Genomic DNA, 26,319 nt, shown 5'->3' with positions numbered 1-26,319 from the left:
GTACGGGTATGGGCTGGTATTATTAAAGATGAGCTAGTTGGACCTTTTCGGGTTGAAGATGGATCAAAATCAACTTCCAAACCTACTGCCAGTTTTAGAAGACACTTTCTTCAAGCAGTGGTACAGGAAAAAGTTTGCATCTTTCAAGAAGGCCATGATATTTATGCAGGACATTCCTCCATCACCTGCATTGAAGTACTCCACTGTGTGGTTAGCCAGTAAAGGTCTTAAAGAAAAAATAATAATGACATGACCCCTTTCTTACCGGACCTAAACCCTATTGAGAACTTGTGTGCCCTTCTTAAATGGGAGATTTACAGCGAAGGAAAACAATACACCTTTCTGAACAGTGTCTCCTGCTGCACAAAAAGTTGATAGTCAACAGATCAGGAAATTGCAGACTCCATAAATAGAAAGCTTATGACTGTTATTGAAAAGAAGGGTGGCTATATTGGTCAATGATTTTTTTTTTAATGTCAGAAATGTTTATTTGTAAATTTTGGAGTTGTTTATTATTCTCACTTTAACCACATCCCCGCCGCCCTATAGCAGATATACTGCTACAGGGTGGCAGGGGTGCGCAAAATCACGTATACATACGTGATTTTGCATTTCTGGGTAGGGGAAAAATCCGTTCGCAGCCACTGGTGTCAATCACCATGTCCCAGGTGGTGATTATCCGCCGGCACCTGGTGATTACCGAGGATCCTCACGTGTTAACCCCTTCCTGCCTAGTGCCATTAGTACAGTGTTGGTGCTTTTTTTTTTTAGCACTGATCACTGTATTGGTATCAATAGGGATGTCAGATGTTCCCCCCCAGTGTCAGAATGCCAACCTCAGTCCCGCAGTCCTGCTATATGTCGCTGATCGCCGCCATTATTAGTACAAAAAAAAATTCCAGTATCTATATCGCCATTTGTAAACGCTATAACTTTCACATAAACCATTTAATTTACACGTATTGGGATTTTTTTTTTAGCAAAGAAATGTAGCAGAATACATTTTGGCCTAAACTTGACAAAATTTGACATTTTTTTTACTGGACATGTTTAAAAAAAAAAGGCAGACAATTTTGAGAAAAAAATTTTTTTTTTGACTTTTTGCTATTAAAGTGCAAAAAATAAAAAACGCACATCAGATCAAATACCAATAAAAAAAAGATAGCTCAATTCGTGGGGAAAAAAAAAAGGACGTAAATGTAATTTGGGTGCAACATTGCATGACCACGCAATTGTCAGTTAAAGTAACGAAGCGCTGTAACGCAAAAAATGCTCAGGAGAGTAAGTGCTTAACAAATGAAAATAAACAATTGAGTTGGGAAACCTTTTCATTTTTCATTTAGTTGCCCAATAATTGTGCACACTAATAGTTGAAAAATAATTGTGCACACATAGATATATCCTAAGAAAGCCAAAACCTCACTTTACCTTCTTAAATATTCAAGTTTGAGGTTTAACAACATTTTGGATTGACCGAGAGCACTGTAGTTGTTGATTAAATGAATCCTCAAAAATACAACTTGCCCAATAATTGTGCACACAGTGTACACATAATGTACTGTTGTACTTAGGTATATTTAATGTATATATAGGTGCATTTCCACAATTCACTTTCTTTTTAACCAGTTGGCAACCACTGTTACAGGGAAGCCGTCCTGTGCTAAATCACACACACATACACTAATCTATCTATCTATCTATCTATATATATCTATATCTATATACACACATATATACATATATACATATATACACAGTGGGGATCGAAAGTTTGGGCACCCCAGCTAAAAATTTGTATTATGTGCATAACGAAGCCAAGGAAAGATGGAAAAATCTCCAAAAGGCATCAAATTACAGATTAGACAGACATTCTTATAATATGTCAACAAAAGCTAGATTTTATTTCCATCATTTACACTTTCAAAACAACAGAAAACAAAAAAATGGCGTCTGCAAAAGTTTGGGCACCCTGCAGAATTTATAGCATGCACTGCCCCCTTTGCAAAGCTGAGACCTGCCAGTGTCATGGGTTGTTCTCAATCATCGTCTGGGAAGACCAGATGATGTCAATCTCAAAGGTTTTAAATGCCCAGACTCATCTGACCTTGCCCCAACAATCAGCACTATGGGTTCTTCTAAGCAGTTGTCTAGAAAATTGAAACTGAAAATAGTTGACGCTCACAAAGCTGGAGAAGGCTATAAGAAGATAGCAAAGCATTTTCAGATGTCAATATCCTCTGTTCGGAATGTAATTAAGAAATGGCAGTCATCAGGAACAGTGGAAGTTAAAGCAAGATCTGGAAGACCAAGAAAAATATCAGACAGAACAGCTCGCAGGATTGTGAGAAAAACAATTCAAAACCCACGTTTGACTGCACGATCCCTCCAGAAAGATCTGGCAGACACTGGAGTTGTGGTACACTATTCCACTATAAAGAGATACTTGTACAAATATGGTCTTCATGGAAGAGTCATCAGAAGAAAACCTCTTCTACGTCCTCACCACAAAAATCATCGTTTGAACTTTGCAAATGAACATATAGACAAGCCTGATGCATTTTGGAAACAAGTTCTGTGGACCGATGAGGTTAAAATTGAACTTTTTAGCCGGAATGAGCAAAAGGTACGTTTGGAGAAGAAGGGGCACAGAATTTAATGAAAAGAACCTCTGTCCAACTGTTAAGCATAGGGTTGGATCAATCATGCTTTGGGGTTGTGTTGCAGCCAGTGGCACAGGGAACATCTCATGAGTAGAAGGAAAAATGGATTCAATAAAATTTCAGCAAATTTTGGATGGTAACTTGATGCCATCTGTGAAAAAGCTGAAGTTAAAGAGAGGATGGCTTCTACAAATGGATAATGATCCTAAACACACCTCGAAATCCACGGGGGTTTACATCAAGAGGCGTAAACTGAAGGTTTTGCCATGGCCTTCACAATCTCCTGACCTCAACATTGAAAATCTATGGATAGACCTTAAAAGAGCAGTGCGTGACAGACAGCCCAGAAATCTCAAAGAACTGGAAGACTTTTGTAAGGAAGAATGGGCAAAGATACCTCAAACAAGAATTGAAAGACTCTTGGCTGGCTACAAAAAAGCGTTTACAAGCTGTGATACTTGCCAAAAGGGGCAGTACAAGATATTAACTCTGCAGGGTGCCCAAACTTTTGCAGACGCCATTTTTTTGTTTTCGGTTATTTTGAAATTGTAAATGATGGAAATAAAATCTAACTTTTGTTGACATATTATAAGAATGTCTAATCTGTAATTTGATGCCTTTTGGAGATTTTTCCATCTTTCCTTGGCTTCTTTATGCACATTAATACAAATTTTTAGCTGGGGTGCCCAAACTTTCAATCCCCACTGTGTATACATATATATACATGCACACACACACATACACACACGTGACTCACGCTCCCACCATGTTCCTTTGCTGGGGGTGCGTGTGTACGTGCACCCACCAGCCCATCGATGCTGTGATTCAGTACAGCACCAATTAGTCATCAGTTCCAAGCCAATGATGTTTGAAATTGGACCTACTGATCAGTTGTACCAAAATCAGAGATCATCTTGTCTCTGTGTTAACAGAACACAGGCACAGGAAAAGATGCAATCTTCTCTCCTAGAGCCCTTTTCGGTTCCAGTGAGAAAAGAGCAGATCTATGTGAGTAAAAGCAGTACACTGACAGTAAAATCACAGATGCATTTTGACCCCCCGATCGCCCCCCAGTTGACCCTTTCATTGCCCTGGCATTAATGCCATTAGTACAGTGTACAGATTTTTTTACTGATCATTGTATTCATGGCCAACTTCAGATAGCTTTAGCGTCAGTTAGCATCCCTACCAGATAGCATCAGATTGCCTGCCACACTATCACTATCACATTAAAACCTTTGATTGCCAAGAACACTTTCACATACACTATAACCCTTCATTACTAGTATAGAGTCTGAACGGATAAATATCTTTGATCAGATCAGAACTATACTAGCCAATACCATTAGTATATTTTCCACAAAAATACAGCGCTAGCAGGATCAGCCCTGACACCTGCATTTAGCCTACACCCCCAAACCCCCCCCACAATAAGGATTAGCAAGAGCAGGCCTGATCTCTGCTAGCACTAGCAGGTACATTTTGTGGAAGCAGTTCAAGCAGTCTCTGACAGCCAAGTGCTCTTTTTCCCATAGATTGCACTAGGTACCTCTAAATTTAGTTGCCAGAATGTCCAAAGAAAGGTACACCAGTGAAGAGGCCTACAGGATTCTGAGTATGTCAGATGAGAGCAAAACTGAAGCCTCACTGACAGAATCAGGCTCAGTATACAAACCTGCACAGAGCAGAGGCACCCTGACAGATAGCACAGGCAACGGAGACAAGGTCCCTGCTAAGGTAAGAGGTAACCATTCCCATGCCCAGGTTGCTGAGATGTTAGAATTGCACGATAGATCTCATATGCAGCAGAGTGCTAGTACTAGTGCCATGCTACCTTTGGTGAACTGGCAAGCACCAGCAGCCTAGTACATTATGGCTTTTTACATACCAGCACTGCAGTATCACTTGGTGACATGGCGAGTCCCATAAGTGCAGTACAAGCTGGTGAGGTGGCTAGCACAAGTAGCATCCCACAACCACCAAGAATTCAAACACAAACCTGTAGAGCTTATCGTGTCCTTCTGGACGTGCTTGCAAATCCTAATTGGCAGCCCACAGATTCTGCAGCACCCATACTTCCCTGATTCACTGCCCAACCTGGAATTCAGGTGGAAACAGCAAATTTAACTACTCCCCTTGATTTTCTTGAGCTGTTCTTCACTGAAGATCTGTATCGATAGATTGTGGACCAAAGCAGTTTATATTCTGACCAGTACATCGCCACCAACCCAAATTCAGACCTTGTCAGACCATTCACATGGAAACCTATCACAGTTTCCAAGTTTATATTTTTTTGGGCCTAATCATCAACATGGGCATTACTAAAAAGAATGAGTTGCGGTCATATTAGTCCATAGACCCAATTCATCATATCCGTATGTTCTCTGCTACCTTAGCCAGGTTTAGATATGAAAATATAATGTGATTTATGCATTTCAACGACAATGCACTCTGTCATCCTCGAAGTGACCCTGAATATGATCAGCTCCACAAAATTCGGCCCCTTGTGAATCCCCTTAACCAGAAATTTTCAGATGTGTATACACCCCAACAAAACATTCCCATTGCCATCACATGAGCTATTTATATTCACTGTGATAACATTAAAAGTGATTTAAAAAAAATAAAAAGGGACAGTGTAAAAATGAAAAAAAAAAAAAAATCAACATAAATAATTAAAAAAAAAAAAATTAAAGAACCCCGTCCTCACACACAAAGGTGAACACAAGTGTCAGTCCAGTGTTGGTATGTAAACATACCAACCAGTACGATTGCACCCTGCATGTGAGGGCAGGGCATCAGATCGAGGTGTTAGATAATGAGTTTGTGAAATCTCCATTAATGGATGTAAATAATGTTATAATAACAAGCATATTTTAGTTAGATGGAAATATACAGTATTTAAATCATTGAGTGTTTTGCAGCATCAAAACTTTCTAGCTTCCATACTGGTGTAAATATATATAGAGTTTTCCACTATACAAGTTCTGGCCTTTTATTGTCCCCTTAGCATATCTCACATGAGTGGTAAACAGCAGCCTTCTTTGAACTTCCAATCTGGCAGTGCCCAATATACATTGGCTAGGTACAGTGTCCAATTAGTGAGCATTATATTAGCCACAAGACAGACAGGAGGGGGGGATATAATGCCTGGTCACCCAGCTGGAGGTCTCTTTGTTGCGGGAGTGCCCAGTAGGCAGCATGAGCAGACCTGAAGTTGAGAGGTAACTAACCTCATACCTGTATTGTACATTGTATTTTAAACATGGTTTTGTGCGTAAATTGTAAACATTGTATAAGTCAAAAAACTTAAAAACCTTTCATGTGCTCCTTGCTGTGTGGGCCAGTTATGGACTGGGGCAGTGGCCATTTTTTGTGCTGTTGAGTTGTGTGGTGGGGGGGCGCACTGGACACCTTAGCTGTCATTGTGCTATATACTGGGTGTCCAGTGTGCTCCTTTACTATGGGGGCTCTGAAAATTTGTAGAGTTAGCACTACAGAATATCAGGATGCCATGACAAAGCTCTGTAGCTTACGCATGTGTTTGCAAATGTGTGCTAACTGAAACATTGTTTTTAAAGCATACTGTTAGAAAGGTTAATTCGGTGTGTTTATAGGCTGATTGGCAAGTTGAGCCAGTAATTTTTTTTCTTTTGTTGTTTGACATGCTTTGCCCTTTCATGTGCTCCTTGCTGTGAGGGCCAGTTATGGACTGGGGCAGTGGCCATTTTTTATGAAATATTTTTGAGTTGCCTTATCTTTAGGGGCCATGCACACTAGGGACAGAAAAAAACAGACAGAACCGCTGGCAGAAAGAAAAACGGTATAAAAATGCTCATAGCGGCTCGTATTATGAGAGTTTATGGGCATTTGTATTATAAGCGTTTTTTCCAAAACCATTCCCTCATTTTTCAATGTACACTTGAATGCTCCTAAATGCTGAATTTTTGCGAGTTTATGAGCGTCAAGCATTTTTTTTGGGCCTGATGCACGGAGGTTATTTTGATACCAGCAATTAGTTAGAGTGGGGTTGGAGGGGTTGCTAGAGTTGTGGAGCTGGGCCTTAAAGCACATGCATCAAGAAGATTCACCTGCAGTGAATGTTTGGTAATGATCAGATTCATGGTTTTATACATATTTTCCCAAATGTGTTAAGGCATGCTTTAAAAAAGCATTTCTTTTACATATTGCTTCTTGTAGTACTCTCTGTATGGGAAAGGAGTGTAGGATTAACTGCATAGAAGTAGCATTTTATCAGAAGTAAGAGTAAAATTTGGTAGAAGAACAAACGACATAGTATGACAAAGACGACTTACAGGTCTACCAGAAGACTAGACTATTCCATCTTTGTATCTGTCATGCTCCAAAAGTGAGGTCTGTGTACTTGCAGTTACAAAACCACTCACAAAGCAGCCCAACTAGTCTCAGCAGTATAACGCATAACATCTTTCAATGGAAAAAGGAGGTAAAACACGAGTGAATTGTAAGCTCACAAATCTCTCATAGATTTTATTTAAAAGTCCATGAATCTTAAACTCTATATTTAGGAGCTGCATGTTTGTTCTTTATCTCGGATGGTGCCAATTTTGCAAAACTTCCTTATATTGTTTATGAGAAAAGAAGATTGGCCAAACCTTTTTTTACTTCTCTTTAGGACCACAGGGGTACATTTACTATTGTACTCCTGTGATCCTGAGTCAGCTGATTGTGGGCTACAGCTCGCTATCAGTTGACGGGGCAGAACCATAACAGGCATAGGAAGGATCCTGACCATATTGTTGGGATCCACCCAGTTACCCGATTGGCACTTGACTCCACCTTTCAGCACATGGCAGAGTCAAAGCCACCCCTCCCCAGCCTAGAGCTCCAGTGAGCACTGGCGGAGCAGAGTGGAGAACAGTAACTGACACTCTCTGTTCTCTAATCCAAACAGATCAAGAACTGACTGATCAGCGGCCATGTGATTGCTCAGCTCTCGGTCTTAGAGCTGGCATGGGACAGCTGTAGTTTTGCACTTATGCTGCAACATGGAGATGGGTATGTATGGTTGTTCTATTAAGGAATCCCATACTTCTTTAAAACAAAAGCAAATTGAGAGATGCCAATTTTTGTAGCATAAGAAGACTTCATTACAAACAATGTGCAAGAGAATTTAGTAAGTGAGGTGAAATAAAAAGAAACTCAACAATTACATTAAAAAAAAACACTAAAAGATGCAAATGCAACCTTTCATTCATCAGGCACTAGTTAACCATATTCAACTATATGGGTAAATTAAGCGGTTGGTCTAGAAACTAAACAGTAAATAGGGTTTTAAAGTTCAAAAGCACGTTATCCATTTTGTATCATTTATTCTTTAAAGTATAAAACATTTATGCTAAAAAATTAAACCCCTAGTTAACTTATCCAAAATATCAAAATACAAAACAGGGTCTGGTAAACCACTTAATGTTACAGTATTAGGATTTGGTAAAATTAGTGACTTTTTCTGTTGTTGGTTAGATATTCATGTGAGTCTTAAGTCAGTGCAGCAGTAAATAAATGCACTTACTGAACATTGACCTTGGTCATCCTTTCAGCTAACTATATTCACAGAGTTCAGAACACTCAAAACAGATCTCCAGGCACTCAGCTGTCTCACAGCAAGAATCAAAAAGGGCAAAGTCACAATCAAAGTGGTAGTTGAGGTCCTCAGCAGGAATTTCCTCAAGGCCCACACAGACATTGGAACAGTAGCCACAGCAGGAGTTGCAGGCCTCATGCAGACAGGAGCAAACCTGATGTGGGCCAAGGATGAACTCAGTGCACTGACAGAAGAGACAGGCCAAAATCAAAGAAGCACAGCAGTCTAATGCAAACAAGAAAGAAGGATAACTAAAATGATGCTATAGAGACAGAAATAAAAAGCTGAAGTAGGAGCAAAAAAAACATATAACATAGGATACAATTTTTATACGTTTCATGAAATATTAATCTTCTTACTGTGGAATTCAGTATTTGAAAAGAAACAAATGCTCCAGTATTTTACAACACAGTAGATAGTGGATCTTCCAGAATGACTGAGATAATCATACGATAGCTAAATTATCAATGTTAACATGCTTTCATAATGTCTACTGATTGGGAAAAGAAAACCTGTTTGATATTATTTTGAGCATAAATGTGTATTTTTATCCCAGAAGAGAGGAGAGTGTGGAACAAAAAAAAACACACTAGAAAAAAACTGAGTATAACAGGTAGCCAGAACTTGTTTTCTGTATTCTGTTTTGTGTACAGTAGGCTATTCAGGATTATGCCAGAACTAAAACTATCTTTGCATTCCACTTGAAAAAAAATATCTTTTCATTAAACACAACTGCAAATGCAAGTAAAAAATTGTGTATATATTTTGCAGACTGGCAAACCTGTGTTACCCTTTGCATTATACATACAGTATTTCATCATATACATATCTCATCTTGTCTAATCTGTTCATTGGCATTAGTGAGAGCTAATGGGGGCATTGCTATCATCTGAAGGAAGTTATACAAGCATTTCCTCTCTACCAAATTTTCTTTCCCCATTTTTCTTTTTTGCTGACATGGGTGTATAATAGTACGGTTCTTTTCTGTACTGTTCTTTCATCAGACACTTGCTAGGCCTCATGCACACTGCTTCTCCTAAACTCATATTTTTGGAGCTTTTAGCGCTTTTGCCAAAGCATCTGAACACAACTCAATTAAAGCCTCTGCAGCTGATTTACTATAACTGGACAGTGCAAAATTTGGTGCAGCTTTGCATGGTTGCAAATTAGCTTTTAAGTTCAGCTTGCTCAGTTAAGCTTTGACAAAAAACCTCAAAGCTGATTGGTTTCTATGCAGAACTGCCCAGTTTTAGCAAGTCAACCCCTGTGTGTCCATAGACACATAGGCGCTTACAAGGGTTTAGGAGCAGCCGTGTATAGAGGCAGCAAACATTTTAGATCAACAAAACATGAAATTTTAATTTACAAAAATAAGTGCAATAAGATGCCACCAGCACCAATATTAAAGACAACATCAATTTCACGGACGGACTGTATCTGTGGCTGGCAGTGGCGGGGTGACAGTGTGGATCCATCATCCTCCACTCACTGCAACTGACAGATCCCAGGCTGTAATTCCTCCACTAATGGCAAGAGATAAACGCTGTGACAGCATGCAGCCCAGCCAACACACAATGAACTGAGCAATCCCACACAGTGGCAGATCCGACACAACACACCACTACCAAAACTGACACAGATCAGCAGGCACTAGAAGAGCAGGCTGTGGGATCATAATGATGCCCTCACTCACTGAGACATTGCACATGTGGTGGATGGCCGGCAGAATGGGTCACACTCACACAGACACGAGACAGCTGAATCAGACATTACCTTTCTCCGCAGTTGCAGCTCCACCTCTGATTACTGGGAAGAGAACGGCTGGAAATCCACAGTGACCAGCAGCCGTCAGCTGGCTTGCAATAAGGGATTGAGTCTGAGAGGAACACTGGAAGGAGTGGCGTCTCAGCTGCTACACTGGCCTCAGACACCCGGCATCTTCCTCTCTCCTTTCTTCCTCTCCTCCCCTCAGCTGAAGGATCATTCATGACATGGCAGCCCACACAGAGAGAGTTGCAGCCTGTGCTGTGCCCAGGTGCCCCTAGGTGGCAGTGTGCCCTAGTTTGCCTAGTGGAGATACCGGCCCTGCCTCTAGGTTGTTCATTCTGCAGAGCTGAAGCCAACAGGTCAAAGAATGCACTGTGCCTACAAAACAGCTGGGAATTTAATAAGGATATACAGTATATGTTGTATGGCACTTATTTATCTGGTTTCTTTTATAAACAACACACATGCTAAAATATTCATATGTGTTAGGTGGTTGTGTTCTTCATTTTACTTTAGAATTTTTGTTTTTTTTATTATTATATCTCACTTTTAAGTTGTTAAGAATAGTACAAAAGCATGCAGTATGAACATGAAAAACAAGAAATAAGAGCAGAAGAGGTAACCAGGGCAGGAAAATACATGCAGAAATTAAAACCTGATAGGTGCTAAAACTTTCATCAAGCTACCAAAAAAAAGGTTATTGTTGCTTTCTGTGTCCCCACTAAAGAGGTTTCAGTTCTATTCCTATCCGTGTGAACCTCTGTCACTGGCACAAAAATTTAGGAACATACAATAAAAAACCTTACCCAAGTTCTCACTAGTTTGCGAGCAAACTGGTTTGAAAACAAGATGAATCGGAGGATCGACAAATTGCAATTTTTTTTTATTATTGTATGACTCATATAGAGTCATACAATAATAATAGGGAGTGAAAAACCCTGTGAGGATAACTACATTGATTCCTCACAGATCAGACAGATCTACATGCAAATATTATTATTATACAGGATATACTGTATATAGCTGCAATACCTGCAACAGTTTGCTCAACGCTTTACAATATATAAAGGGAGGCAATACAGCAACAATACAATTCAATACAAGAGAACTAGGAGGGCCCTGCTCCCGGGAGCTCACAATTTAATAGGGAAATGTAAGTAGTACAAATGGTAAAGACTGAGAAGGATGAACTGATGAGAGAAATAAATAATTCAGCTGTTATCCTCCCTGAAGAGATGAGTTTTCAGGGATCACCTAAAAGTGGATAGAGAAGCAGGAGATAGCCAGACAGGTTAGGGTGGGGTCCAGAGGTGGGAGAGGCTCTGGAGAAGTCCAGGAGATGAGCATGGGAGGAGGAAACAAAGGAGCTAGAGAGCAGGAGGTCTTGGGAGGTGCAGAGAGGATGGTTTGGGTGATATTTGGAGACAAGACTGGTATGTAGCTTGGGACAGAGTTCAAAATGGCTTTGTATCTTGTTAATATTTAGAATTTTATTAGTTTGGCAATGGGAAGCCAGTGGAAAATTGGCAGGGAGGTGTGGAAGACTGAGTGGTTGGTACAGTGGATGAGTCTGGCAGCAGCATTCATGATTAAGTGAAGAGGGAAAAGTGTGAATAGGTAGGCCTATGAGGAGGGAATTACAATAGTCAAGGCAAGAGATAACAAGGGAGTGAATAAGCTGCTTAGTGTAACAGTTAAAAAGTTGGATATTTTTGAGATGTTACGGAAGTGAAGACTACAAGATTTGGACAGTGATTGGATTTGGGGCTCAAAGGAGAAGTCAGAGTCCAGGATTACACCTACCACCCTGGCATTATGGAAAGGACTGGAGGTTGTATTATTGATTGAATATTTGATCATAGATACTGTCTTCCTTCATGTTCAAAACAGCTGTGCAAACTGTTGGTGCTATACAAGTCCTGTATAATAATAATAATAATGGTTGTTTGATCTTGATGGAGAAGTCAGGGGAGAGAGCCCATTTGGGGGAAATATTATGAACTTGGTTTTAGAAAGATTGAGTTTGAGGAAGTGGTGCAACATCCATGCTGATATGTCAGTTAACAAGTTAGTAATGAGAGACTGAAGAAGTGAGGTGAGGAGTAGAGAGATAGACTTGGGTGTCATCAGCATAGACATGGTACTGGTAGCCATGGGAGTTTATCAAGTAGGCAAGGGAGGAGGTGTAGATGGAGAGGAGTGGGAGGAGAACCAGGAAAGAACATAGTCTTAAAGGCTAAAAGAGTGTAGTTTTTTTGTGGAGGAGGGGATGGTCAACAGTTATCAAAGGCTACAGAAAGGTCTAGTATTAGGAGCAGTGAGTAGTACCCATTGGTTTTAGCAGTTAGTAAATTATTAGTGAGTTTTAGTTGAGTGAAGTGTGATCAAAGCCAGATTGTAAAGGGTCAAGAAGTTTGTTATCAGTGAAGTAGGAGCTCAGACGGTTGTAGACTAAGCGTTCTAAAATTTTAGAGGTAAACAAGAGCAAGGAGATGGGTCTTAAGTTGTTCAGGCTGGTGGGATCAAGTGAGAGATTTTTAAGTATGGGAGTGAACAGTGCATGCTTTAGAAGGGAGGGGAAGATGCCAGTAGAGAGGGAGAGATTGAAGATGTGAGTGAGGGAGCACAGGATACAATAAGAGGGTGACCGCAGTAGTTGTAAGGGAATGGGTTGAGCAAACAAGTGGTAAGGCAGGCTTCTGAGAATAGTTTGGCAACCTCTTCTGTAGTAACAAGGTCAAAAAAGGAAAGTATTGAATGTGTACCTGTGCAGTGGAGATGTCCCCACAAATTGCATCAATCTTATTTTTGAAGTGATTGGAAATCTCGCAAGTAGTGAGTTACTGGGTGGAGGTGGAAAAAGTAAAGAGTTAAAAAGGTAGAGAAGAGATGGCAAGGACTGGATGGCTGGGTATTAAAGAGAGTGACAAAGTAGGCTTGTATGGCACCATTGAGGGAGGAGGAATTGTATTTTGGGAAGGCAGATTTATATAGGGTGAAGGCTTGCAGGGATTTGGTGTTACGCCACAATTGCTGCAGTGCACAGCTATGTCTCTTAAGATTTCTGGTCTCATTAGTCTGCCAAGGTTGTAATGTTTGGGGAATGATACCAGGTGTAGCGAGAGGAGCAAGTGAGTCCAGTGTGGATGAGAGTGAACTGTTGTAGACAGAAGTGGCCAGGTCAGGGCATGAGAAGTAAAGTAGAAAAGAGAATTGTTAAATTGGTGAAGGTTTCTGCAGGTAATCGGAGAGATAGGTAGTTGACAGGGACACTATAAAATTTATGAGGTTATGATCAGAGAGAGGAAAAGGGGTGTTGGTGAGGTTGCCAGGAGTGCAAAAATGGGAGAAACCAAGGTAAACGGTGTTACCATCAGAGTGAGTGGAGGACTGTGTATATTGCAGGCAAAAGATAAGGTTAAGTTGAAAAGCAGAGATGTAGCCAGACTGTTAACATTATGGGGGATGTTAAAATCATAAAGAATAATAGTGGGTATCTTAGAGGAGAGAAAGTAAGGTGGCCAGGCAGAGAAGTCATCAAGGAAGCATTACAGTTGTCCTGGGTGAATGAGTCCAGTGGAAGCCTCCATGGGAGAGGACAGCGGACCAGTCAGATGCTTGAATGTTAAGTAGGTTAAATGAATGGGAGACAATACGGTCATGGACAGAAGTGAGCTTGTTACAGACAGAGCGGACATTCCAGAGGGCACATGAAAAAATGAATTGGTTTTTGGAAGCAGGGGGATCAAGATTAAACTGAGTGGATTGCGGCTATTGCCAGTGGAAGGCGGGTGCTGGGTGTGCCACTAAGGAACTGGAGGGCCAGAATTCGGGGAGATATCCCCAGAGATTAGGAGAAGGAGGGTCAGGAAAGTAAAATGGGAGCAGGATGAATGAGTGAACATACTGTACCTCCCTGTCTTAATGTTTGGGTCAGCATGTATGTAGGTTTAGTATTTGCAAGAGGTGATGAGTGCAGTAGTAAGGAGAGGGTAGAGGTGATGGTGATGTGAAAGATTTGAGGTGGAGAAGACAGGTAAAGAAATAAGAGTTTGGGAACAGCGCATACTAACATGAGAAGGAAGAGTAGAAGGGGCATATTAAATGGTAGAGGGAGTAGGAATCAGACAGTAAGAAATGTTTTATAAAATGTTGGTTTGCTTGCAGTCAGTCCAGAGTAGAGCAAATCAAAAAATGGGATCTTTTAATTTCACAGTAAACCTATAGCCTTTTAATTTTATTTTTTACACATATGAAAAAGATCAGCTAAATGTAAATCGTGGGACTGCGAATGCCTCAAAACCCTGTTTGTATGTATAGTTCACAATTACAGTGCTTTAAAAAAGTATTCATACCCCTTGACATTTTCCAGATTGTCATGTTACAACCACATAATTGTGATGTGGAAGGAAAATGATAAATGGTTTTCAAAATTTCCTACAAATAAATATCCGAAAAGTGTGGTGTGCATTTGTATTCTGCCCCCTTTACTCTCATACCCCTAACTAAAATCTAGTGGAACCAATTGCCTTCAACAGTCACCTAATTAGTAAACAGAGTCCACCTGTGTGTAATTTAATCTCTGTATAAATACAGCTGTTCTGTGAAGCCTGCAGAGCTTTGTTAGAGAATATTAGTGAACAGACAGCATCATAAAGGCCAAGGAACACACCAGAAAGGTCAGGGATAAAGTTGTGGATAAGTTTAAAGCAGGTTATAAAAAAATATCCCAAGCTTTGAACCTCTCACAGAGCACTGTTCAATCTATCAACTAAAAAATGGAAAGAGTGTGGCACAACTACACACTTAAGACATGGCCAGCCACCTAAACGGGCAGGCTGGGCAAAGAGAGAATTAACCACTTACCCTCCAGAGGATTGACCCCCCCCCCTTCCTGACCAGGCCATTTTTTGTGATACAGCACTGCGTTATTTTAACTAACAATTGCGTGGTCATGCAACGCTGTACATAAATTACATTTATGTCCTTTTCCCCCACAAATACAGCTTTCTTTTGGTGGTATTTGATCGCCTGTGCATTTTTTATTTTTTGCACTATAAACAAAAAAAGATTGACAATTTGGAAAAAAAAACTATATTTTTTACTTTTTGCTATAAAACATATCCAGTAAAAAAATAAAATAATAAAAAAAAAAATCTAATTTCGTCATAAATTTAGGCCAAAATGTATTCTGCTACATGTCTTTGCTAAAAAAAATCACAATACATATAAATTAATTGGTAAAAGTTATAGCGTCTACAAATGGAGGTATATATACACTGGAATTTTTTTTCTAATATATACTAGTAATAGCAGCGATCAGTGACTTGCGGGACTGTGGTGGGCATTCTCTACACTGGGGGGAACTAACTGCCAATGACATCCCAATGACACTAATACAGTGATCAGTGCTAATAAAATGCACTGACACTGTACTAATGACACTGGGCAGGAGGGGTTAACAACTGGGGTGATCAAAGGGTGCTGTTTTACTGTGTGTGCAGAGAAATACACACAGGTCTCTCCCGTCACTGTTTCTCGGCGATCACTGGGTGCCGGCGAGGAATCTCCGGCTGGGACCCAGTGATTGACATCTGTAGCCGCCAATGGCAGCGTGGGTAGGGTGGCTTGCGCCCCTTACCCGGAAATGCAAAATTATATATATATATATATATATATATATATATATATATATATATATATATATATATATATATACATACATACATACATATACACACACACACACACGTGAGTTTGCGCAGCCCTGCCACCCTGTAGCAGTATTTCTGTTATAGGCTGGTGGGGAAGCGGTTAATCAGAGAAGCAGCCAATCTGACAGAGCTTGAGCTATTTTGCAAAGAATAATGGGCAAAATTTTCACTCTCTAGATGTGCACAGCTGGTAGAGACATACCCAAAAACACTTCCAGCTGTAATTGCAGTGAAAGGTGGTTCTAAAAAGCACTGACTCGGGGGCTGAATACAAGTGCAAGCCACAATTTTCAGATATTTATTTGTAAAGAACTTTCGAAAAACATTAATCATTTCCTTCCACTTCAAAATTATGTGCCACTTTGTGTTGGTCTATCACATAAAATCCCAGTAAAATACATTTACATTTTTGGTTGTAACATGATAAAATGTGGAAAATTGCAAGGGGTATGAATACTTTTTCAAGGCACTGTATGCACTACAGTTTCTCACAGAAGTGAGTACACCCCTCACATTTTTGTAAATATTTTATTATATCTTTTCATGTGACAACACAACAAAAGTGAGTACACCCCTAAGTGAAAATGTCCAGATTGGGCCCAATTATTAAAATACTTACAAAAACATGAGGAGTGTACTCACTTACAGATACTGTATATGTACAAGGAACAGCTATATTTGCTTATTTTACATTCAGGCTTTGATTCCTGCTTATTCTTTAATCTCATTTTACTAATGCAGGGTTTTAAAAACTACAGCCCACTGGCCAAATCCTGCCCACTAAGGGATTGCATCCAACTCACAGCTGGATCCCGATTCCCTCCATGGTTCTATCCTTATCCAAGTCAGTTGCTTGCTAGGACTGCTGGAATCCTAGCAACCACTGAAGTGCTTGCCCCACCAGAAGGCAAGAAATATTTCACCAGTACACCATAAAAGGATCCAACGCTTTAATGAACGATCACCTCACAGCAGAAGATAGTGGCATTTTAAAGCCACGCAGGACCCCTTCATCAGGTCACATGCCTGATGCAGGGGTCCTGAGTGGCTCTGAAATGTCACTATCTTCTGCTCTGATGTGATTATTCAGTAAAGCATTTGAACCCTTTATTGGAGTTCCCTGGTGTGTTGGCAACATATCTGTTGCCTTGAAGTCTTTCCTGTCTCTCCTGCTGGTGGTTGCTACAGCACCAACTCACTCTTCAGCCAGTTTTAGGAATGTGTGCATTGGAAATATTACTTTGTCCCACCAGGAGGGTGGAACTTTGTCTGTGCCTACCCCGCCTCCTCTCCTGTTGCTAAACTGACTCCAGTCATGCTAAAAGCATATGTAAGGGCACACCACGTACATTCTAAAGTAAGGAGCTCTGATTGGGACCATGATGTATGAGGGGAGGACTCCAATAAGAGGGGGGTTCCAAAGGCAGACTCTGATGTGAGGTGGGCTCTGAGGGGGACCCTGATGTAAGGGGGAACTTCTAAAGTAGACCCTGATGTAAGGTGGGGCTGTGATGGGTTAATGTAAGAGGGGCTCTGACAATGACCCTAATGAAAGGGGGGGCTTTGTTTTGTTTAACTGAGGCTCTCTTTTGCATCACATCATGCCAATTCCAAAAAGGAGCAAAGTACAAACATATTCATAGATTTACTAATTTTATTTTTGGCCTGCTAATATTTGTAAAATATTATCTGTCATGGGGCAGCACAGTGGCTAAATTGTTAACTTCCGCCTGGCAGTACTACGGTCATTGGTTCGAATCACAACCACGGCACCACCTGCCTGGAGTTTGCACATTCTCCCTGTGCCTGTGTGGGTTTTCTCTGGGTACTCAGGTTTCCTCCCACAATCCAAAGCACGCATGTATGCATAGGTTTTCAGAGCCATGTGCAAGAGCCCCAGTGGCTATGTCACCTGCAGCAAAAGGGTTAATCATAAGTCCACTTCTAAAGTGACAGTTATTAGTTCAAGTTAAATCTGCAAATAAAAAACTTTCAGGAGAACAGAAGTACACTTTCTTTGAAAACAATATATACTTTCATAAATTAAAACTAAATTTTGGTTTTGAACAATATTGTTAAAGTGTTACTAAACCCAGGACCCTGCATTCACTATATCTGGTCTCCTACAGTACACACAACATGGAAATGCAATTATTTTAGTAAATATAAACTGCTAACTACTTATTCTCATCAGCAGATAGAGCAGTCTAGTGACTTCAGCTGAGCACTGGTTAAAGCTTGTAGGAGGAGTTTTCTCTAGGAGGATGGAAATCCCCTGTCCCTCTGTCTGGACAGTGCTGATTGGCCCTGTGCTTATTACATGCACTCTCCCAAGAAAAAAAAAAAACTCTCTAGCAATACACAGTAAACTGAGCACATGCAGAAGGGCACAGTCTGTCTTATTAGCATGAGCATTTGAAAAAGAGGAGGGACAGAGAAGTCAGGATCAAAAAGCCTTTTTACACAATTCTGAGGATTAACCCCTTAGGTTCCACAGCGAGTATAACAAGCATGCTTTACTGCATATACAGACTGTTGTTGGTTTAGAAACACTTTAATTTCCATTAAAATATGCATGAACATGAAAAAGTTCATTTATTTTAAAAACTGCAGTGTGAATGTCTCAGAATTTGTGCAAAAGTCACAAAGAATACCTGTAATGTTAAAAATGTGTGTAAATTGTCCCAGGGTGAATGTAACATTCCCTAACATTTCATCCTAAGAGAAAACAGCCTAAAGAACATTTAACCAGAAAAGCTGAAGAATATTAACACTATAGACCAGCAATGGGCAAACTACGGCCCGGCGGACCTTTTAATCCGGCCAGTGGAGCGTGATACTGTCAGGATGGCTGTCAGGATGTGTGTAGGCGGGGCAGCGTGACTAACTTGAGGGGAGCTAGGCTCCTCTCACAGTCCGCCCTGAAGACCGGTGTAGCATGAAAATCTGTCTCCTATGAGGATCTGTCCCCCTCGACGTATCTGCGCATGTGCCGGAGATCGCCGATCGGCTGTTAATGCCTGAAACTGGCACATGCGCAGATACGTCGAGGGGGACAGATCCTCATAGGAGACAGATTTTCATGCTACACCGGAACGGCGCGGGAACACGGCGAGAGGAACGCGCGGAGCAAAGGTAAGTGAATTGACACAGGGGGGACTTGGGGACTTAATATGGGGGATGAATTCCTATAGGGGGGATGAATTCCTATAGGGGGGATGAATTCCTATATGGGGGATGAATTCCTATATGGGGGATGAATTACTATGCTTACTATGGGGGAATATTACTATACTCACTATGGATGACACATACACATCATTCATCTACTCTTGGTCCGGCCCCCGGGTCCAATATATGAACCCATTGCGGCCCTCAAGTCAAAAAGTTTGCCCACCCCTGCTATAGACCAACCATAACAGGAAATAATGAAGGAGACCCCAGCACTGTTACCTAATGGGTGTATTTAGAAAAAAAACATTGTGTGAAAAACACATTTTATTTGGCTATTGTCTCTCCAGCTCAAATGTTTTTTGTTCATAAGTATAGTGTTAATCAGAAAAAATACTGCATTATGACCACTAGATGGAGAGAATGATCATAGAAAATAAGTATTCAAATATAACGAATCAGCAACTACAGAGAGTGAACTGAACAGATACAAAAATACAGAATTTATACAATGTTGCAGACTAATTTACTGACATGTTACTGTACTGAAACCCTTTACAGGTCGTCATTACATTGGAAGTTTTGAGCACAGGAACCTCTTAGCAGAGGTCTTCCTCATATTATTTTAGAGATGAGCGAATTATTCAAAAATTCAATTCGGCTGATTCGCCAAATTTGCGGGAGAAATTCGATTCGATGCGAATTTATTCGCCGCGAATTTAACTTAAAGGGTTTCTAGGCTTCAGAGAGCCTTTATATTAGTGCAGAACACTGTACCTTTAATTTAAATGCCCTTGGAGTCTGCTGGGGAAGAGAAATAATACTGTCAGTCAGTATGACATGCAGATGAGTGCCGTCGATCTTAGAATCACCGCACACTTCACTCATTTGGGCAGTCACGGGGCACGACGAAGAAGGAAAAGAAGAAAAAGAAGAAGGAAACGAAGAAGAAGAAGAAGGAAAAGAAGAAGAAGAAGAAGAAGGAAAAGAAGAAGAAGAAGAAGAAGAAGGAAAAGAAGAAGAAGAAGAAGAAGGAAAAGAAGAAGAAGGAAAAGAAGGAAAAGAAGAAGAATGAAAAGAAGAAGAAGAAGAAGAAGAAGGAAAAGAAGAATGAAAAGAAGAAGGAGAAGGAAAAGAAGAAGAATGAAAAGAAGAAGAATGAAAAGAAGAAGAAGAAGAAGGAAAAGAAGAAGAATGAAAAGAAGAAGAAGGAAAAGAAGAAGAATGAAAAGAAGGAGAAGGAAAAGAAGAAGGAAAAGAAGAAGAATGAAAAGAAGAAGAAGAATGAAAAGAAGAAGAAGAAGAATGAAAAGAAGAATGAAAAGAAGAAGAAGAAGAAGAAGAATGAAAAGAAGAAGAAGAAGAAGAAGAATGAAAAGAAGAAGAAGAAGAATGAAAAGAAGAAGAATGAAAAGAAGAAGAATTCCAGTACAGCAAAAAGTGTATCTGCAGAGAGCTCCGCTATTTCTGACAGTTCTGACAGTTCATTTACAGCGGTTGAAACATTGTATCTATTTATTTCCGAATAAAAACATCTGTATCCTAAATGGAAACAAATAGATACAATGTTTCAACCGCTGTAAATGAACTGTCAGAACTGTCAGAAATAGCGGAGCTCTCTGCAGTGACACTTTTGCCGGCTGATCGGGGAAAATTCGATTCGTGCATCCGAAGTTTGCTAAAATTTGGATTCGATGCGAATCGAATTTTTCCTAATATTCGAAACGAATTCCACTTCGCCAAGTTTGATTCGCTCATCTCTAATTATTTCCTCTTCTGGTCGAATGCTTGAGTTTAGCCTATAGTGTTAGGCATTTTTTTCCTATTGGTGTTAAGACTGTTCTCTTAGGAACAAATGTTGGGGAATGTTACATTGGCCCAGCGAAAGGCAAATAGAAACTGACATTTTACACATATTACAAACATTACAGCATTATTTTGACTTCCATGCCAACACTACAACATTTGCACAGCAATTTTTTTTGTAAACTGACTTTTCAATATACTCAATACATACTAGGACATTGCACAGCTCTGCCATATTTATTGTAGGAAACAATGATATACTGGATACTTACTAATAAAAATAAAAACATCTACTGGTCACAGACTCATTGGGTGACATTTATCAAGCAAATTATGCTATATTCACACAAGCCCCCTGCATTTGCATTATTTAAATGCAGAGAAAATGATCTGGGGAGTATAAAGTTTGTGTATTGTTTCCTGTTTAAATTTACCTGCATTTCCACGTTTATATGGGTTTACAAGAGTTTACATGCATTCAGAATATCTAGGGGGAGATTTACTAAAACTGGATCAGCTTCCAGGTTTCATTGTCAAAGCTTAATTGAACAAGCTGAATTTAGAAGCTGATTGGTTAACTTGCACAGCTGCACCAGATTCTGAGTGCGCCAGTTTTAGTGAATCTCCCCCCTAATGGATGGACAGATTTCTATTTTATCCAAATACAAGTAACCTTAAAGTAACATTAAAGGCAAATTTAAAAAAACACTTACATGCTCTATGAAACAATATTGCACAGAAATGTATTTATTTATTTCAGGTACTTATATAGCGCTGTCAATTTTACACAGCACTTTACATATATATTGTACATTCACATCAGTCCCTAACCCTCAAGGGGCGTACAATCTAAGGTCCCTAACTTACATTCATACATACACATACTAGGGCCAATTTAGACAGGAGCTAATTAACCTACCAGCATGTCTTTGGTGTGTGGGAGGAAACTGGAGTACCCAGAGGAAACCCACGCAGGCACAGGGAGAACATGCAAACTCCAGGCAGTTGGTGCCATGGTTGGGGTTTGAACCAAACGACTCTAGTAGTGCCAAGTGGAAGTGCTAACCATTTAGCCACTGTGCTTTCCTCCACTTCTTGCAATCCCCACTGGAAATGTAGACTCTTCTCCTCCTTTGGGTGCTTCCTGTAGCAAGCTGGCTGCCACGGACGCACACGTGAGCTTGCTATGGTTGAGTTCTGAAACTAGCTGTGTGTATCCATAGACACACAAAGCACTGGTGAGCAACACCCCCTCCCTCCGACAGGCAGCTGCAGAAGCCTATGGCTCTTCTGCCCTCAGTTTCTCCTGTGAAACTAGTTACCTGCTTTACTGCCACCCTATAGCAGAAATACTGCTACAGGGTGGCACGGGTGCACAAAATCACGTATATATACATACGTGATTTTGCATTTCTGGGTAGGGGCCTCAGCTGTCAATCACCAGGTCCCGGGACGGTGATTACGCACCAGCACCCGGTGATCGCTGAGTAATACCGATGGGGGGGAGAGAACTGTATGTAAACAATACAGTTCTCTCCCCTGTCCGCTCCAGCACACTGCTTTGTATGGCTCTGCACAGCAGAGCCATAAAAAGCTGTGTGTTTACAGTGGAAAGCACAGACACAGCTCCATAGTGAAACACACACTGCACACAGTTAACCCTTGATCACCCCAAATGTTAACCCCTTCCTGCCCAAAGCCATTAGTACAGTGTCCATGCTTTTTATTAGCCCTGATCACTGTATTGGCGTCACTGGGGATGTCAGTGACACCAAGTCAGTTCCCTCCAGTGTCAGAATGCTGGCTGCAGTCCTGCTATAAGTCGCTGATTGCCGTCATTACTAGTAAAAAATAAAAATTCCAGTATATATACCGCCATTTGTAAAAGCTAAAACGTTCATGTAAACCAATTAATTTACACGTATTGGGATTTTTTTTTAGCAAAGACATGTAGCAGAATACATTTTGCCCCAAATTTATAACAAATAGATTTTTTTAATTTTTTTAGTAGCCATGTTTAATAGCAAAAAGTGGAAAATATTGGGGTTTTTTTCACAAAATTGCCGGTCTTTTTTTTATTTATAGCAAGAAAAGTAAAAAGCTCCCAGGCGATCAAATACCGCCGAAATAAAGCTCTATTTGTGGGAAACAGGAATGTAAATTTCATTTGGGAGCAGCGTTGTATGACCGCGCAATTGTCAGTTAAAGTAACGTAGCACCATAACACAAAAAAGGGGCGGTAAATCCTCTGGAGGGCAAGTGGTTAAGGAAGTAATTCTGCAGCTGGATACAGCAAAGGAGTTGTGACATGGAGCTCAGGCTGCCTTTCTCCTAGCAAAGTCTGACAGTTTTGCTGTGTTTTTTCAATCCCTGTGCTTGTATTCCTGAGCAGATGCAACAGACATGCAAAGTTCTAAGACAGGTTTATCACTGAAGAAGAGTCAGATTTTCACTCTAAACAGAAGCGTAATTAAGAAATGGTCAGGGTCAGGTTTGATTTTGTTTAAGTGCTACCCTAGAGCACCAGAGGGAAAAATTTATGACTCAAACTTTAACCTTGCAATAAAATCGGTTGCATAATCTGTCTCACTGTTCCTATTTTAGTACTGCTGTGCTGTGGGACAGAATTGCTAATGATAACTGATAATGATAATTGATATCCCCCACTGTGCTCACCAATGTACATCTTTTGATATACACTGCGCAAAAAAATTAAAGGAACACTTAGAAAACACACCAGATCTGAATGGAGAAAAATATCATGCTGGATATCTATACTGATATGGACTGCGTAATGTGTTAGAAATGTAAGGATGCCGCAGCGTTTGTTGGAAATTTAAATTATCAACCTACAGAGGACTGAATTCAAAGACACCCCGAAAATCAAAGTGAAAAATTATGTAGCAGGCTAGTCCATTTTGTTGAAATTGAATTGCAGCAACTCAAAATGGTACTCAGTAGTTTGTATGGCCCCCACGTGCTTGTATGCATGCCTAATGTCGGGGAATGCTTCTGAGATGACGGATGGTGTCCTAGGGTATTTGATCTCAGATCTGGACCAGAGCATCACTGAGCACCTGGACAGTCTGAGGTGCAACCTGGTGGCGTTGGATGGACCAAAACATGATATCCCAGAGGAGTTCTACTGGATTTAGGTCAGGCAAGAGTGGGGGTAATTCAATGGTATCAATTTCTTCATCCTCCAGGAACTGCCTGCATACTCTCGCCATGAGGCCGGACATTGTCGTGCACCAGGAGGAACCCAGGACCCACTGCACCTGCATAGGGTCTGACAATGGGTTCAAGGATTTCATTCCGTTACCTAATGGCAGTCAGGGTGCCATTGTCTAGCCCAGCAATGGGCAAACTACGGCCCGCGGGCCGTATACGGCCCGGCAGACCTTTTAATCCGGCCCGCGGAGCTAGGCTCCCGCTAGGCTCCTCTCACAGTCCGCCCTGAAGACCGGTGTAGCATGAAAATCTGTCTCCTATGAGGATCTGTCCCCCCTCGACGTATCTGCGCATGTGCCGGAGATCGCCGATCGGCTGCTAATGCCTGAAACTGGCACATGCGCAGATACGTCGAGGGGGACAGATCCTCATAGGAGACAGATTTTCATGCTACACCGGAACGACGAGGGAACACGGCGAGAGGAACGCGCGGAGCAAAGGTAAGTGAATTGACACAGGGGGGACTTGGGGACTTAATATGGGGGATGAATTACTATGGGGGATGAATTACTATATGGGGGATGATATACTATGGGGGATGAATTACTATATGGGGGATGAATTACTATATGGGGGATGATATACTATGGGGGATGAATTACTATATGGGGGATGAATTACTATGCTTACTATGGGGGAATATTACTATACTTACTATGGATGACACATACACATCATTCATCTACTCTTGGTCCGGCCCCCGGGTCCAATATATGAACCCATTGCGGCCCTCAAGTCAAAAGGTTTGCCCACCCCTGGTCTAGCCTGTAGAGGTCTGTGCATCTCTCCATGGATATGCCTCCACAGATCATCACTAACCCACCACCAAAATGGTCATGCTTAACATTGTTACAGGCAGCATAATGTATCCTCACGACTTCTCCAGACCCTTTCACATCTGTCACATGTGCTCAGGGTAAACCTGCTCTCATCTGTGAAAAGCACAGGGTGCCAGTGGTGGATCTGCCAATTCTGGTATTTAATGGCAAATTCCAATCAAGATCTATGGTGCCAGGCAGTGAGCACAGGGCCCACTAGAGGATGTCGGGCCCTCAGGCCACCCTCATGAAGTCTGTTTCTGATTGTTTGGTCAGAGACATTCACACCAGTGGCCTGCTGGAGGTCATTTTGTAGGGCTCTGGCAGTGCTCACCCTGTTCCTCCTTGCACAAAGGAGCAGATACTGGTCCTACTGATGGGTTAAGGACCTTCTACGGGTCTTTCCAGCTCTCCTAGAGTAAATGCCTGTCTCCTGGAATCTCCTCATGCTCTTGAGACTGTGCTGGAAGACACAGCAAACCTTCTGGCAATGGCACGTACTGATGTGCCATCATGGAGGAGTTGGACTGCCTGTGCAACCTTTGTAGGGTCCAGGTATCGCCTCATGGTACCAGTAGTGACACTGACCCTAGCCAAATGCAAAACTAGTGAAAAACCGTAAGAAAATATGAGTAGGGAAACAAATGTCTCCATGCTCTTGAGATTTCTCAGTGGATGGAATATGAAGGTCTGTAGGAAGTTAATGGCCTAGTTTTTTCAAATGGTAAATAAAAACAGGCCAGCTGTCAAAGTTCCTAGTAAGAAAGAAGGAACCACTGCACATCTTGAGAAATAAATTTAAAAAAAATGTACTGTAACTGCTCACTTTTAAAAAACACACTTACCAGGTAAAAAAGTCCAAGGGTGTCTTTCGAGCACCCAAAGTCTTTCCCCCTCGTTAGGATCCCATGCCACAATCTTGAATCCAGAAGCCAGCTGTGACTTCCTGATGGTTCACAATTGTCTTCATGCAGGGAGACTAGTTCTGTAGCCTCCTGGGATGTGTGACATGTATCCCACGAGTCTGCAGTCCGATTGTGTAAATGAGACAGCTAGGATTCTGTGATGGGTGAAATGTGAGTGAATGTCCACTTTAAGAGTTCAGCATATGTCAGGGTAGAAAATATACAAAGCCAGACAGGGCTATGCCAACACATGCCGCATAGATGTGAATGGCCTTAGAACAATGCCAGCGTTGCCAAAAGTTCTGTAAAAGTCAATATAATTTCCCTTTTGATTTTAAACAATATTAATCCTGCTTACTGGAGTGCCAAAATCATCAAAAAGCATAGCAATATGATATTTAGGATGATATAGCTCCTTCCTCAGACCACACTGCATAACTTTTAATGGTATCTACACACAATAAATAGCTTCATTTTTTTATTAACACATGTGGAATATTATTCTCTTTTCTGGTATGAAAACTGGCTTTGGTAGGGAAGCCTGTAAAAAGCCCATGCTCTTTGCTACTAGTGTTAAAACCTTTGTAAAAAACAAAGATGAGGGAAGTCTATGAATCAAATGTG

The 26,319-nt window shown here is 41.0% G+C and overlaps 1 protein-coding gene across 3 annotated transcripts in view; it reads right to left on the bottom strand.

The window, feature by feature from the left end:
- The window catches only part of MDFIC (MyoD family inhibitor domain containing), a 176,260-nt gene that overhangs the window by 15,433 nt on the left and 134,508 nt on the right, over positions 1 to 26,319 (bottom strand). The window contains exon 4 of one of the 3 annotated variants that reach the window (XM_089692682.1): positions 8,207 to 8,508. The exons of the other annotated variants lie outside the window; for them this stretch is intronic. Coding sequence (XP_089548808.1) covers positions 8,240 to 8,508 — 269 coding nt within the window. The 3' untranslated portion in view covers positions 8,207 to 8,239. Of the gene's footprint in view, positions 1 to 8,206; positions 8,509 to 26,319 lie in introns of those variants that run through there. 3 annotated transcript variants of the gene reach the window in all.

This window comes from Staurois parvus, unplaced genomic scaffold (genome assembly GCF_062004578.1).
Source record: "Staurois parvus isolate SC_StPar_1 unplaced genomic scaffold, SC_StPar_1.0 ptg000599l, whole genome shotgun sequence".
Classification (NCBI taxonomy): domain Eukaryota; kingdom Metazoa; phylum Chordata; class Amphibia; order Anura; family Ranidae; genus Staurois; species Staurois parvus.
This window is presented reverse-complemented; position numbering and strand designations above follow the sequence as displayed.